Raw genomic sequence first — 16669 nt, forward strand, 5'->3', positions numbered from 1 at the left:
TGTGTTATGTTAGCTGTTATGTTAGCAGCGGTCAAACCGAGGTTCCAAAGAGATACAAAAAAACGTTTTCCCTACTCCAGGAAGTGTGGTTGTAGTGAATTCTGTATGAAAGGGGAAACACTATAAGTCTGAGGGAATGGACTACTTCTTACATTTTTTGGTGCATCCGTTTCAATGTAAACACGCTAAGCCAAGAGCTTACCCGATCAGATTTGCCTAGTCATAAATGTATATCCAGAAAGAAAAAACATAGTTATTATTGAATATTCTTTTTGTCATCCAATCAATAGTAACAGGAGATTGTAGGGAAATTTGAACAAATGTTGTATAATATCCGACTAAGTACATATTTGGTCAAACTCAAATCAAATCTTTGTTAAAGGTCCCATGTCATGGCCATTTCTACTGATCATAATTCCATTGTTGAGGTCTACTAGAATAGATTTAAATTGTGCAATTTTCCAAAATCACATTGGTTTCTCATACAGCATCTCTGTATAGTATGTGTATTCTCCAGGTATTCACTCTCTGTCCTAAACGGCTTGTTGGAGCTCCTGCCCCCCCCCCCCCCCCCCCCCCCCCTGTGAGCCCAGTGTGCTCTGATTGGTCGGGACGTTGCGAGGCTGAGAATGGGTCTACGGAGAGTATTTCTCCGCGATCCCAACTCGTCTATTACCAGCGTTCAGGGAGCTCTATGCAAGCCAATGGGACTCCCTGTTAGTTAGCCAAGGGATCCTGGTGTGTGAGGTGCTCGCGGATTGGTCCATTTGGGCCAATCCGGTCATTTGTTGTTGATTTGGATATTCACCCGTCACAGAACCCAGGAAGAAAACAATGGAAAATGAGAAATCTCCAACGAGGTGTTCTGGGGCAGCATAGACAGGTCTTTTCTGTGTTAGAGTTTTACTCGCTACAGGGTGTACTTTGAGGGTTTTTGACTCTGCACACCGTTTACATGCATAAAAACCTTCATAACACACAAGGGGACGGGTAATAACCGGAAAAGCCCTTTAAAATAAAAATATAGAACAATATATATTTATCAAATTCTTTAAACTGGGAAAAGTTTACCGTTCCTGATACCAGTCTATGTCAATACTGTGGATAACATGGTGGCTTTTTCTGGGGTTGAGGAATTATGTACAAATGCCTATGAGCAGCGTCACCTCAGGTCATATGAACCCTGTGTAGCACACTCACATTTGATCATTTCAGTTCATTTTCCCATTTAGAGATCAAAGGTCAAATCAGTGCAAACAAAGCGTACCATACATTATCAGATGACGTGGCAGCATGACATTACCATATTAATTAGTTTTCTATTGTGTCGAATGCCAGCAGTCGTGGGGGTGCAGGGCCCTGCTTCACAGCTCCAAGCATTTATTCGAAAGCATTCACACGTATCTATATGCTATCCAAACATGCACATATTGTGGGCCATCTGTATGTACCCGTGCAGAGAAGGTTATAACCAGAATGTTGTGGTAAACACAGCTTAGCACCATCTTTGGTGGCCATCAGATGTGTTTGATCATGCTGGATGGTGCAGACGCACAGATTATCGCAGACCATTCTTTTGCGTACACTTTCTTGCATTACTTTCCAAAAAGGTCAAGGCAATAGGGAAATATAATATATGCCATAGAGAATTATAGGAAATGTGTAGTAAATTGTAGACCTAAAATATCTGCAAGCAAACACATTTATCTGGCTCTATTCATCCAGATCTTTCTGTTGTAGTGATGAAGATGAGGATGACTGTGAAACACAGCAGTGTACATAATTTCGGTTAGAGAAGACGAGTGCATGTAAGAAAGCTCTCTCTCTGGGTGACCGCTGCTTTAGTGAAACAAGGCGGATAAAAGGCTAGATTCTGATCCCTGACTCATTTTCCAGCTCATGCTGTGCATCTCCGCAATATTGCTGCAAGGGGTCTATGATATCCATGGTCTTGGATGAGAAATAATATGATTGTCTTTTTCTATATTTTGCTTTATCCCTTTTATTTTCCCTCTGTTTTCTTAATCGTCATCCAAAAAGAACCAGAACAGCGTCCAGGTTTATGAACGGGTCATAAGTGCCTCCCGGCATAATCAGATTTGGGAAATGTTCTTTTCAATACTCAAAAAAATAAAAAGACACAACATAACAAATAGTGAGGAATTTAGCATTTTTAACTGGAAAACCATGAACTTAGGTCAGGTCAAATGATTTCATATTGCCATGCTGTAAGCAGATAAGATAGTAGGGGGAGCAGGCAGATCTACAAAAGGTTAGTCTGAGAGATAGAGGAATGTGTTCTGTTGAAGAAATGCATGGAGACAGGGGTAATTAATTATAGATGTGGAAATGTGGTCTGAGGGAATGCTGTTACTGTAACTAGAGGTATGGCAAGTGAGAGATGATGGAACGGAGATGTGGTGGAAGGGAGAGGGGGAAGGGAGGACCCTCCTTCTATACCATCCACAACTTCAATTTACATTACACGACAGAAGATTGGAGGTTAATTAAACATGACAATGGTGGGGCGTTTATTCTTAACCCTTCATGGTGGTTGACTGGCTCCTAACTCAAAGGCCAAATAATGCATAACAGATATGTTTTAGTCCTCCTAAAGTGTAAATTCATAATTTGAATTTATCTTGGAAAGAGTAAGATATTCAAAAAATGGGCCCTATGGTTGTGTGTGTTACTAATGTTGTTAAAAGGGTCAAAAGTAAAGGCCATGTGCTTGTTTTTAGACCAAAGATAAAGATAATAATTCGAAAGGAAAATTGGGAAAAACAACATTCAGAATAAAACGATGCCTCTGTTAGCAAACGATAACCCTAGTTCATCAACATAAATAAATAGTATCTAAAACTAAATTTACTGCAGCCAGAGGCGTGCTCACTTTCACTCCGCATTTATTTCCAACATTCACATTGACGCTAATTGGACTTGACACTAATGATGCCAAAAAATTGAAGCATTGCTAGGCTTTCTATCCGCCTGCTTATAATTTTGGAAACTGACAACTTTGGTCACCAAGGAACTTTTGATCTCACGCTTGTAGATCGGACTCATGCTTGGTTTTAAAAATGGAAATGAACTGGGGTCACATTTGGTCCGTCTGCGGTACCAATCCTTGATTTGTGAATAAAATAAGAGACATTTCTACCCAAACACTCACGCAAGCACTGACCGATAATGCAAACAAGAGTTTGGAATTGTACCCTACAACCATTGAGTTAGCATAATGAGACTTATATTACTGAAATCATTCAATGTACCCTGCTTTCCAAGCCAATATTGATTTGCTGCCCTTGTGTTTTTCTCCAAAACCATATTGTCTGGATATCCTACCAACAATTGAAATGTTGGGTGGCATATTCTTTCTTTGAAAATGCTCTTCGATGTACTCATGTTGTGGCCTGCTGCTGGGAAGGCAGGATTATAATAGGTAATGAACGTCAGCGCTGGGCTCGTAGCCTCGGGGGACATTGTGTAAACGCTCCCCATCTCCCCGCTGATCGCAGTCCTGACTGATTGCTGATGACTTTTTCAGGGCACAGACATGTTAAGTTGTTTATTTATTCAAAAATAAATCCCCAGTGTAAATAGCCCTCTCGACTCCAGATTCATCCTCCCCCGCTCTCCCTTGTTTTGTGTCGGCAGATCTGTCTTGCTCTCTGTGTCTGACTCTTGAGCAGCGGTGATATGTTGTTATCATCAGCAAAGTTTACGATATAAGAACAGGGCAGCTGTTTTTTTGGTTTGGTTTATGCAAGTGTGTTTATGCGTCAGTGTGCATTTTATGCATGTGACAGATATGGGACATCCTTGACCGCTGTTGAGAAAGTGACACACCCCTACAGGCTATAGTGTTCAAAAAGAATCTTCAGCAAACTCCAAACCACAATTTAGCAGACCACTGTCATAAGGAATCACTTAGCTGTTGTAATGCATTTTCGGACACTGGATCACAAACTGTGTAAAGCTTTGCAACACTAATATTGTGAATTTTGCATCGCAGTAACCAACGCGAGGCTCATATAAGATAGATATAAGTATATACAAGACAAAAACCTGGTTGCTTTTTCTAACCTGCTCTGAGCCAAGCTTTGTCCACATGCAGCACATCAATTCTTTATTGCATCTGAGATTCCCGAATGGAATCCAGCCATCTGTTACACGCAATGACTCGCAAGGTGTTAGTGTCTTCATATTTCCTCATATACAATTCTGTTTCTTTTTGCCTCTGCAGTGTTGCTTCACAGTACTACCAAAACAATGTTCTACTGGTTGGGGTTACAAATACATTCCCATGCCGGAACACCAGCCTGAATGCATGGACAAACACTAGCATGCACAAGCAGATCACTACATTGTTTTACAAATTGCTGCATGGGTTAATTAGGGTATGAGTTTGTCACCATCTGTCTGTCACACCTTGTTTATTTCCCTTTTTCTATTATGATGAGAATTTATGTCTATTTCAATTAATTATTGCTCTGTACTGACTTAATTTATGATGAATCAAGAGGTCATAGAGGATTAAAACATTCAACTCCATAATCACATCAGAGTTTGCATCTTAATATCTCCTGTTTCATTACAAAGGCCTGAACATAAATGTTAGTTCTTTTAGATTATTCGTGTTACACATCAACATGTTTAATTGATTGTTTAGTTATCATTGGCCTATTGTTTGGCATTTGGCCCAAATAGTTTACTTTTATTATCATTACTAGTTACTAATGCCACTAGCATTCCTGTGAGGCGGCCATTTTATTGCAGCAATTGACAAATTGTAGGAAGACATTAACATAGGGATACAATTTAGAAACCTGGGTGATATCAGGAAACCCTAAACAGTCAAACTTGAGCCGCTTGCTAAAAGAAAATTAATTAAATTATAACACACCTAAGAGTTAACAGCCTGCTTGCTGCTCTGTAAGGCTGAAATAATTGACACTTTGAGCCAGATGCTAACACTTCTTAGTTTAGCGCGTTAGCATGCTTACATTTGCTAATTAGCACTAAACACAGAATGCAGCTGAGCATAATGGAAATGTAGCTTTTGTAGTAATCAAAGTATTGACCAGGTGATGGTGTGGTTGTGGGGTTATTACAATTCAGGAGGACTAGCATACCACATTCCATCCAATAGTCCATCCAATAATTTTGCAACATATGTCACTAAAAAACAAAAACACTATTCAATTGGATCCTCTATCTAGGGGGAACAGTTGACATGTTGTAGAGATATTAAGTCTGGACAAAAGTCATGGAGTGACCAACAGACATCCACAGAGCCATGCCACTAGCCTGGCTCAAAACAAAGATATTGTGGGTGACAGGCACTGAAGGAAAAATAGAGATCATGTCATGAACGTGTCTGTACCAAATTCCATGGCATTCCATTCACTCCAGGCTTACGAAGTGGAACAGTCCAACTGGCAGACATAACAGCACAGCACTGCCATGACAGGGAGACTAACACATAACAAGTGGTTGTTACTTCATTTTCTTGCTTATAGACCATATCCTGTTATCGCCAAGTCCATACAGAAGATTTTAGTGACTTGTAATTTGGATTGCAAATGTTCATGTTTAGCAAAGTGGATCAATGACACAACACAGTGACGAGAGATACCTTATTCTTATGACAATACTGTTTTAGCCACCCAAATAAGCTAAGAAAAGACATTCATCAACGGAAACTGTCATCACTCTCATTAAATATGACATGTTCTCGTATCTTATGAGCTTCAAATGTCATTGTGAAAGCTTTGGCTAGCATTACGGTTGTTTCCTCTTTCATAAACAGAGCAGTCATAGCAGCATCAAATCAAATCAAATCAAGTTTTATTTATATAGCACATTTATAAACGATTTTTGGTCGAGCCAAAGTGCTGTACATATAATAAAAATAGCCTACAGTAGAGACACTTTAAAGCTAACACAATAGCACAGATTGTTCAGATTATCAGTATGAGAAAAAATGACACCCTCTATCCTTAGACCCTCACATCGTACAAGGAAAAACTTCCGGAGAAAACCCACAGTTTAAAGAAAAAAAATGGGAGAAACCTCAGGGAGAGCAAGTAGACGCACTTGCATGTAGACGCAGACGCAAGTATGCTTCTAAATCTTACACCCGTCTAGATAACACAGTTATTAAAGGGGCCCTATCATCCTATTTGGGGGTTTCCCTTTCCTGTAGTGTGCTATATAGGTTTTTTGCATGTACATGGTCTGCAAAGGCTAAAATCCCAAAGGTCACTCCAAAGGGAGTTTCTCTCCAACACACGGTGCCGGAAACGCCTCCATTCGACATCACTATGTAACACTCACGCTTCAATTGGGTAGCGCCCCAACACATTGTACGTGATAGGCTAAGGGGCGGAACATTTTTAAACGTTTTACAAATTAAAACAGAGCTGGTCAGCTAACCAATCAGAGCAGACTGGGCTCTGGTTTCAGACAGAGGGTGAAAAGAGGTGCTGCAGCACAGGCAGTATGAGAAAAGTAAAGACCTTGTAGAACATTAAAGCATGGAGACATGCCACAGTAGAGGCACTCAATACATATATAACACACATACATAACCTGAAAATGAGCATAATAGGGCCCCTTTAACAGGATGAATATTTACCCACAATACAACCTAGCATTAGCCTGGCTGTACTCTCATAACACTCAGCATTTCTGAATTGCGTCCTTGAAGAGAGGAAATGCAGTAAATATATGCAAGCTTGAAGAATTCATGAGACATAAAGTGTACGGGGCAAGATAATAAATGTGTTGTCTGATAAATGTTCTGCAATATTTTGAAACAACAGCTACTCCATAGGAACAAAGAGGCTGCTCTAAATCCATGTATTTGTGACTTATTGATATTCCACATTTGTATGATTCACGGAGCTCAGCAACATGCATCAAGTAGGATCTTCATGAGTCTGCTGGTGAAATGCTGAAATGAAATGTAGAGTGCTGCTGAAGAGGCTGCCAAGAAATCAGGATGCTTAGATGGAATATCTAACAAAATGCACACAACCCCCTCTCTCTTATTAATCATATAATGAGTCCCTGTATAGTTCCTTGTATTCCACCTTGTCACATTATTTTACCGCCTATTGTGCCATGAAATGAAGCCCGTTTTGAAATCATTTTCCTTCTGATTTGATAAATGAAAACTGATAAACGTGTGAGCCTCCTGAATGGCGTGTTTGAATAATTGAGCAGTACTCAATCAGACAACATTAGGCAGTGGTGGCGGTCCGCACAATCTGAAATAATTACCAGCCGACAACAGACTACACTTGGGTGCTGCCTCCACGAGGGCTCAGCAATTCTCACATGCTGTGATGAACAGCACCTACAGAAACCTGCAGAGGAGAGGAGACACCTTCAGCTGTGTTTTGGGGGGAGGGGTAGCTGTCAGTGCAGTGGGGAGAATGCGTAATGTCCGGGGTGAATAAATCCCAACCACAGAGCCCACACTATTTATGTATTTGAAATAAGTCCCCCCCACACCCTTTCAAATTTGCAGTGGCCTATTACCAAGCGATTGTATATAATTAGTAAGTCACTTCCAATTTATTTAGCCATGATTTATGTACACCATCAATCATGAAACAAATGAAAACCCTATTTTATGCTTTTTTGGGTGGACTGCAAATTGGGAATATCCTCAAAATTGGAATAATAAATAAACCATGCAGGAAAATTACAAAATGTGGGTAAGTGAGGTAGAACAATTTGTAAATGTCTGAGACCTTGAACATATATACGAATAGCAGGTAACATATTTGTGTTTCTTCACAGCAAAAGATTAAGGCTGGGCAATATAGTGATGTTATGACAATATTGTGATATGGATAATGGGTAATTTCTTGGATTTTGGATATCGTCATATGGGATAAGTGTCTTTTGGTGGCTTTGAGGGCTATTTCACATTAAACTGATGTCCTTTTCTAAACTTACCACTATTTCTAACCTTTATACAATTAGTCATTATATCCACATCACTGATGATTGTTCTCAAACATATTTTTATTTTCATGGCATCATTTACGATACGATATACTTTATTGTCCCCGTAAGGAAAACGGGGACAATAAATGAGTCCAATTAGAGTCAATCTCCTGTACATATTTTATGTAAAATCCCCATTAGTCAATTCTAAAATATCATTACAATATCAGTATTAAAGAAAAATAAAATTGATTGATTTTCTCCAAATCGCCCAGCCATAGTTAGGGTTTAGACCCTCAGCACAATTTAGATTGACACCAAGCCAATTATCGGCCTTTCTTTTGTGTAATTGGGTTTTCTCTTGTCTTGAATGATCAGTGTTTTCCTCTGTGAGTGTCTTGGCTTCACTGTCTCTTGGGACAAGCCTGGCTGTTACTGCATCGTCTTTAATGTGACAACACAGGAACAGGAAGGGAGCTATGTGACTCGATGAGTGTTTTGTGTATGGAATGGGTCACTAAGCATACCGTACCATGTGACAGCCAGCCAGGCATATGTCTGTGCCAAAGTAGCGTCTGCAACTGAGATGCATTTACTCCCGCAGGGACTGGATGTGATTGACAGCTAAGCCTTTGGGCCCTTGGCTCCTTTCCTGATTTTCGTTTTCACTAGAGGTGTCCTCTGGGACTTGGAATTGGTGCTACAGTATATCAGCTTATGGCTGTAATGAGAAGGAAAAGCAAACTGAGACCCAGCCGGTGTTCTTGCTCTATGCTGCTCTGAGTTTTGCAAACTGTCATTAACTTTTAGCTATGCACCATGCATTTGATCTAGATTTGGTATTTAAAAACAAGTCACAACACTGTCTATATTTTACAATCCGGAGTAAATTAATTGGATAATTGAAAAGAGAAAATTGGTTAACCTGTTATCTACATCTCAGTGTGAATTATAAGTACTTTTATTTATCTTTTCATTCTTTATATCTGTAATCCAAAATGACACGATATTCATTCGTTATTCATTTTCTTGGCAAATATGTTAATTCTTCTCAAGAATGTTCTTTTATTTTTTCATAGTTTAGTTTAACGGTTGTCACACAAGGTACAACATTGGCCTGCAGTAAGGCTTTTAACAAAAACAACATGTCATGAGTTATTAATGCAAAGCAGGAACAACTCATTGCAAGATCTTAATCTCTATTTTTAACCATGATTCCAGTGATGGCTCACAGTACAGTCGTTCCTGTTAAAGAAGTAGCCTTTGAATTGATATGTGTGATAAGTTATGACAGAATTAGGAAGTTTTGAAGGTTTGACCTTTTAACTTATCAGCAGCTAGCTCATACCTCACATTGCAAAATGTATTTTCTAGGCATTGCTTGACACTTCTTGATGTCCTCGCTCCTTTGAGCATACAAGTACAGACATTCCTGCCGTTGATAAATTAAAACACTTGTCCAACAGTGGAGGAATGCAGGAATAGAGTTTTATAAATGGAATTGTAATGACAAAAAGGTGTATATGTTCCAGATAATAAAAGGGAATGTTTTGGCAGATTTCACCAGCTGTAGCCTACTCCAGGGAAGCTGTCATAATGCTTGGCTCTTTTTTAGTACTCTAGAGAAGTTGCACCCCTTATAGTATTGATTCTTCTGCAGTAAAGTATGAAATGTGCAATTTATTTTTCAAAAATAAACGACAGTATGAACCTCCAACAGGAACATTTGATGTTGTAAATGTGATATTTTTGGAACAATTTGTAACCTTGGTCCTAAATGAGAGCCTGCACCTGTGCCCTAGTCATTTCATAAAGCTACATGAAGGAGTGATTCAGTCAATACCCCTGCTTTTTATTCCAATTTGCGCAGGCAGTATTGCAGCTCATTCAAGTAACCAAGGTCTGACCCTGTGCCTGCTACACAACTTTAAACTGCTGCTTTTATCCAAGGTTTCAGATTTTTTTGAAAATCTGTTATATTGTATTGGTGAAAATAACAACTTTGAAAACGGGATAGAGCCCACGGTGACGCTTTTGATACTGCAGAGTAGATTGTATTGATTATTGCATTGCATTTATAATGTAATGTTGCAAGATTCTCTGTGGCTATTGCAGGTTCCCAGAGGATACATTTTAATGATTTGGTAACCCTATGACTTTCCTTCCAGCACAATCACAAGGCCAGTAGCGTTATACTTTCTTCTGCACTTGTGTACACAAGACACTATAACTTTAATGAACTAAGCTCATTCAAGACCCCAAGAGGATTCACCTGTTCCATTATGGACACTGTACGGTTTCTTCTAGCAGAAGCTTCTGTACATAGTTTTCACCATTGCTGCCATTGCTGCCAAATACAAGCGCTGGTGTTTTACGTGCAAACACTACAGGGGAATAAGCCTATATTGCAGCTGAAATCTTATGTTTAAATATTAAATATGTGCTGATTTGCAAACATTCCGTTTTAGAAATCTGAACATTCAATAAAGCCAGGTTCCAAATCCTTTGTTTACATAAAGTATTAGAGTCCTTAAAGGTTTTTTTCAGAGGATTTTTTTTCCCGCTCAATATGTCACACAAATAATGTCAAACATCATAAAACATATACATGTTTCATCATGTTAGATATATTGCTGACTATATGAATGATATATGATCCAACCACTTAGTAAGAACCATCGGAATATAGGTAGGAATGAAAGTGGAACATTTGATGTACAGTATATAAGTGCTACCGAGGTGAAGATGAAGAAGCTGAAGACAAGGACATATTTTGAGCTTATAATATAATTGCATTCATTTTAAGACACACAAAGGTAAATAGGCAAAATAAATACAAGTTATCTGAAATTGTATGTTTACATTTGCAAACTAGGCATTATCTAATGCTTATTTTGGTGAATTTAGGAGCAATCTAAGATGCAAATAGTCAATTGTCCAATCCAAAAATCTGGGATGTCAGGATATTTGAGAATAATTTTTATGCATGATCCGGATTATTGTTCTAGATATCCCTCTTTTGCATAGCTTCTAAAGTTTAACTTTCCTTGCTTTTATCTTTCTCTTCTGCTAGATCTGTTTTTCTTCCCCGCATATTGTACCGTTAATCTTACCTGGCTTCGATCGCTCTTACATTTAGCTGCTGAGATCAAACAAGAACGTATGCTCATAGCCTCAGGGGGGACGGCTGTGTTATTAAAGACAGAGAGATTGCTGAGGGTCCGTTGAGAAAAGGTGGTGGAGGTCAGCAAGCCCATGACAGCTCAGTCTCAGAGAAGCTTCCTGCTTCACATAATCTGAGGATATTTCAAACTAATTAACCGAGTGAGCCTTTGCTACAGTTAGAGCACCAATAAACCTTCTCCCTTTGCTTTGTCTCATAGTGTTACGCGACGACTTCAGACAGAACCCACAGGATGTGGTGGTGGCGGTGGGGGAGACGGCCATTCTTGAGTGTCAGTCTCCACGAGGGCACCCTGAACCCACCACCTTCTGGAGGAAAGATAAAACTCGTCTTGACCTCAAAGATGACAGGATCACGGTGAGTTTCTCCCCAGGGAGCTCTCTCCTTGTTTTCTGAATCACATACTCAGTGATTTACTTGTTAGGCTACTACAAAGGAAAGCACTTTGTATCGAACTGGTTCATTGCAAGTACATTTTATTTTTTGTTAGGTGCGAGGAGGAAAGCTGACCATTTCAAATACAAAGAAGAGTGATGTGGGGATATATGTGTGTGTGGCGGCAAACATGGTCGGGGAAAGAGAGAGTGAAAAAGCTCAGCTCTCTGTGTTTGGTAAGAACTTTTTAGCTTGGTTCAAAAAGGAATAAAGGCATTTCACACTAGCACATACAGTATTTAACACTCTGTCAAAAGTATATTTAGCATTTATGTTATGTTTTCTGCCCACGTCCAGAAAAGCCCGTGTTTGTGCAACGACCTGTGAACCAGGTAGTCTTAGTTGACGAGGCTGTAGAGTTCAGATGTCAGGTTCGCGGTGACCCACCTCCTACTCTGCGCTGGAAAAAGGAGGACGTGGAAATTCCCCGCGGCAGGTAAAGAGGATGCGTGTGAATGTGGATTGTGAAAATGCCTGTGTTTGTGTGCATATGTTTAAGCAATACAACTCAAAATGTATAAATGCTGAAGCAGCGCTAATGACTCTCACTGGAAACTATTTTATTAATAGAAGAATTTCCTCACTATGGCAAAAAATCATTCATTTGCTGCAGAGAATCTTAGTTATTTGCTGTATAAACAAGAGAGATGAAGCATAAACCTATGATATAAACACCAATTTAATTATGGTTTCCATTATCATTGTGGTATTGTTAATATGTGTAAACATTTTTCCAAGATTACTGATACTCACACCTGCTTAAGTGTGTATTTCACTCTAAAAAAGACACGATTTAGAAAAAGAATATAATGCTTTCTTGAAGAAGACTTAAAACTAGCAATTGAGACGTATACACTCGGGAGGAAAATGTTTACTGAGGTAAAGAATCATGTGAGGAGTAGGGTCATTTTCTCATAGACTTCTATACGATTGGACCCTGCTTTAATCTCATGTTTTGCAGTTTGGTATACCATGAAAACAACAGATTCAAGTATGTCCATTGGTTGCTTATGAATAATTGGTCCTTTTAAATACTACTGTACTTTATGTACATACATAAGAGATGAAAACATGCAGAGAGTTCGATACATACGAGCTAATCAAATAAAGAAATCCCATAATTCAAGGAAAAGTACCAAGCTGAAGTTTGTCCTTTCATTGTTGTTTCGGTGTTGTTTTTAATTGCATCATATTTAAAGGCGTGTGCTTTGGTTCACCCTCGTGTACCCATGAGCGCATGTTAATTGCCTCGCAATCCCATTAGAGCACTTATTTTTTAAAGTCATTATTAGCCTGTCATGTGGGCTTTAATTTGTACTGCTCAGCGGTTTACACTTTTAATTACAGTTTGTCTCCTTATGCAATCTGGCCATCCATCAAAGCCTTTTATTTCCTTCCTTCGCTAGGTTTAAGTGCAAGTTTAAGACCATTGTTCTTCCATCTGATAAAGGAATGAACAATACCTTGAAAAAACATAGACATGAGTTCATACTGCAAAAAGGACATTTTAGCTGGACTAAATGTTAGAAAACTTGACTACTCACATGGCAATTTCAGACACGTCATTGGAAAGACAGAGTCCTTTGTAATTCACTTTGTAGCTATGCAAACTCCTTATCGACATATGTGAATCATATTACGTTTGAAATTACCTGGATGAAGCTTGTCTAATTGTAAGAACCCTAATTAAGATGCGTAATTTAATTTCACATTAAATCAGACTTGGTATATAGGGTATAATACTATAGCAGTGCATTTCCATATGGTCTTATAATCTGCATGACTGGTTCATTCATCGCTTGGAACCGTTCTCCTGCATTTGATTGATGGAAATTTGTCAGCTCAAACTAATTATATTTATATAATTAACCATGTATATATATAATTAACTAATATGTTCTTGGATATGTATTCAATTACTCCTGGAATTGATATTTAGTAAATCAATGCAAGAGTTTCAGCTGGCAGATAAAATGGAGCACACATGATGCTGAAAACCATGTGAGGCAAATCAATGTTTACTTTAAAGGACTGCTAAAAATCTTCACTGATGCTACAAGTGTATTACCTGGTTCAAGCCATTACTACCTTTTAATTTCAATTTAAGATTCGTTGTATAATCTACTATCTGTCACCTAATTGTTGGATTGCATGTTTGGACTACAAAATGTCACACAAAGTGAAAAATGTCTCTCCCAGTTACTCATGTTGTTGATCAAGTTATGGCTGCAGTTCTACCTACGCACAATAATAAACTCTCCTCTGAGAATAAATTGTGAGGTAGACCATAGTCACTGCCCATCTCCCTGTCTGCCCACCTGTGTTGTGCCCTCTACCTCGCTACCCCTTGACTCCAGAAACATGTCCTACTTTCAGACCTGCCTCGCCTCACTTCCCTCCTTCCACTTCTTTCTTTCTTTTTTCGTGAACCCGTCACTCTCCTGGAAAGGCTGAATCTGGGTCAGGGATGTGCCGTGAATGGAGTCCTCTGCACACTCTGGACAGACCAAACAACTCCCCCATCGATATTCTGCCCACACCCTCTGAAACATCTATTTCAAAATGTGACTTTTTCTCACCCCTTGCAGCTTGTCTCTGCCTGACTTGTCTCCCGTCTCTGAATCAGTATGGCTGGCTAGACAATTTCACAGGATCTCTCACGCCAAAAGGGGCCCCAGAGAGGGAGAGCCTGACTCCTTGCTCTTCTGCTCTCTGTGTCTGTAGCCCCTCTAAGGCGCTTATCTAAACTCTGGTAGCTGAGATGTTTCTCTCACTCTAACTGCGCCACTGCTGCCTTGCAGTATGCTGCACCGGCAGATGCACACTGATGCATGGAATATATCTATGAATTAGTCATTTTTTACTGCTCGGCTCATTCATCATATTCAGTTTGTCAGACTGGGCCACTCCCTTACTCTCAGACTGTTTGTCTATCCTCCGCCTCCCCCCTTTCCTCTGTTTTGCTTGCTCTCTTCCACACACTATGTAGCCCACTGCACAGCCCACACCACAGAAGGAGGCTCGTCTTTATAAATATTGAAATAGTGGAACAGTCAGGGTTCCAGCTGAAAGCACCTTTCATTTTGCCTTGCCTTCATCTCAGCATAATTGCCCAGCCCTTTTTTCTGCTTTTATGGCAGAGTGTGTGCAGCGGGGAGTCTTCATTGTCTCAGAAAGTCTGCTTTTAGTCTATAAAAAAATGACAGTACCTACAAAAACTTCCAATCGTAAACATAACACAAGTGAACATAACCTTGATTCAATTGCTGTGTTTGTATTTACTTTATGGGAAAGAGCGTTTTTGATGAGCGTAATTGTCACTGATCTTCCCGTGTTTGAAAATCAATCTGAGGCGTCACTTGAATTCTTGTCACTCTCTACAGGTACGACATCCGATATGAAAAGGAAGACCTCCTGCTGAAGATAAAGAAAGCATCCGTCAGTGATCAGGGCACGTTCACCTGCCTCGCAGAGAACCGTGTTGGTAAAGTGGAGGCCTCTGCCTACCTGACCATCAGAGGTGGGTAACTGCTGTTGGACTCTCTCGAAGCAAAGCTCATAACCCATCCCTTATATTTTTGTGTCTCCCAAAGCAGCCCGCAGAACTATCAGTCATTTATTGCCCCCCTGCTGAAACTCTCGGCCCAGCCTCAGCTTTTCTTTCATATAGCGGCGCTGATTGCTCCAGATCTCCAGCCAGGCTCCAGATATGAACAATCTAACCAGCATTTAAGTGAACTGTTATAACTTCTCCAGGGGGGCTCATCCTCAAAACAACCCCCTCGCTCCATATTTATCAATGCGAGGAAAGCTTTTTCATAATAAAAGGTTGATATTGTAATAACAAAAATATATTGCAACTTGGCAAATCACTGCTTTGTGCTCATGGCATAAATCTGGAGTACATGAAAAATAAATGTGCATATCATTTGAGACATGCAAACACTTCACTAGCAACCAAAGCCTAAAATATTATTGGATAAGTACATTATGCATCATCATATACACATTACATTGCAGTTCTCATAACATTTAATATATTTGTTATTACTTCCTACCTTATAAATTGGATTCTCATTCATGCATGAATTGTTTTATTGCCTGAAAATACCCCAAAAGAGCTAGGATTGTACCCAAAGAAATCAGGCCAGACCCTACATAAGGCAGCACAGTTTCTCACAAAGCCCTTGCGGAGCCGCTACCATGGAAGCAGTTTTGGGTAATTAAATATCAGATTTCCCACTGAAAAAAAAGCACATTTTGAGAAATTACAGAACCAGGTTTGGCAAGAAAAAGAAAGCTATATTTGTGCTTGTGCTTGGGTGAAATGTAATTAGAAATAAATAGCTGCTTTAAGACAGTATACACTGGACTGGATATTTCCAGAAAGACATGATAAATGTTCCAATGAAATGATCTATTACAACTCAAAGAAATAGACCAAATCAAATGCGTCACTTGAGGTGTTTGTGTCGATATATTTCCACAAGCTGTTTAAACTCTTACTTGGAGGATGTTGAGGGGAGATAGATACGACAATCAGTCAGTATGATTTCCAATTAATCAAATCAGCCATTTTCAAAGGTTTGCTTCATTTACATGATATGTGTCAACTGTGTGAATGTGCTATTCTTGCAACATAAGTGCTCCGGGTACATTTGTTCAGTGCTTGTTGGCCATGGTTTCACCCTGCCTCCCCATGACGTTGCCAAGGTGCCATTATCCCCTGAGGCCCATGCCATCTCCTGCTTTCGGTGACTGAGCTCCACCCTCCCCCTCCCCCCCGTGAATTTCATGGATGGAAAACCCAACTCCATCTCATTCATTTCTGATTTTCATTCTTTTTTTTCTGTCCCTCTGGTCTACTCCTCTGCTGTCCTTCTCTCTGTGTTAATCTCACCCACACCATTGTTGTGTCATCAGCTCGCCCCGTCGGTAAGTAAGGGCTGATCCCATTGTGCATGCATTGCTCTCTTTCTCTCTCTGATCACACACATGTATGCATGGACTGTTGTGGCATTCCACGGACACTCTCATCCAACTTATATTGGACACTCACATCTACATTGGTTCTATCAACCCGTGACG

At 39.7% G+C, this 16669-nt stretch overlaps 1 protein-coding gene across 2 annotated transcripts in view; it reads left to right on the forward strand.

Annotated features, from left to right (window-relative positions):
• LOC307019159 (roundabout homolog 2-like) overlaps positions 1-16669 on the forward strand; it is a 100412-nt gene that overhangs the window by 46708 nt on the left and 37035 nt on the right. The window contains exons 3-7 of one of the 2 annotated variants that reach the window (XM_079649809.1): positions 11346-11503; positions 11637-11757; positions 11879-12017; positions 14965-15101; positions 16505-16516. In XM_079649809.1, the coding sequence (XP_079505935.1) occupies positions 11346-11503; positions 11637-11757; positions 11879-12017; positions 14965-15101; positions 16505-16516 (567 nt within the window). The remainder of the gene's footprint in view (positions 1-11345; positions 11504-11636; positions 11758-11878; positions 12018-14964; positions 15102-16504; positions 16517-16669) is intronic. The other variant, XM_079649810.1, reaches the window with a different exon arrangement.

This window comes from Notothenia rossii, assembly GCF_949606895.1.
Source record: "Notothenia rossii genome assembly, chromosome: 9".
Classification (NCBI taxonomy): Eukaryota; Metazoa; Chordata; class Actinopteri; order Perciformes; family Nototheniidae; genus Notothenia; species Notothenia rossii.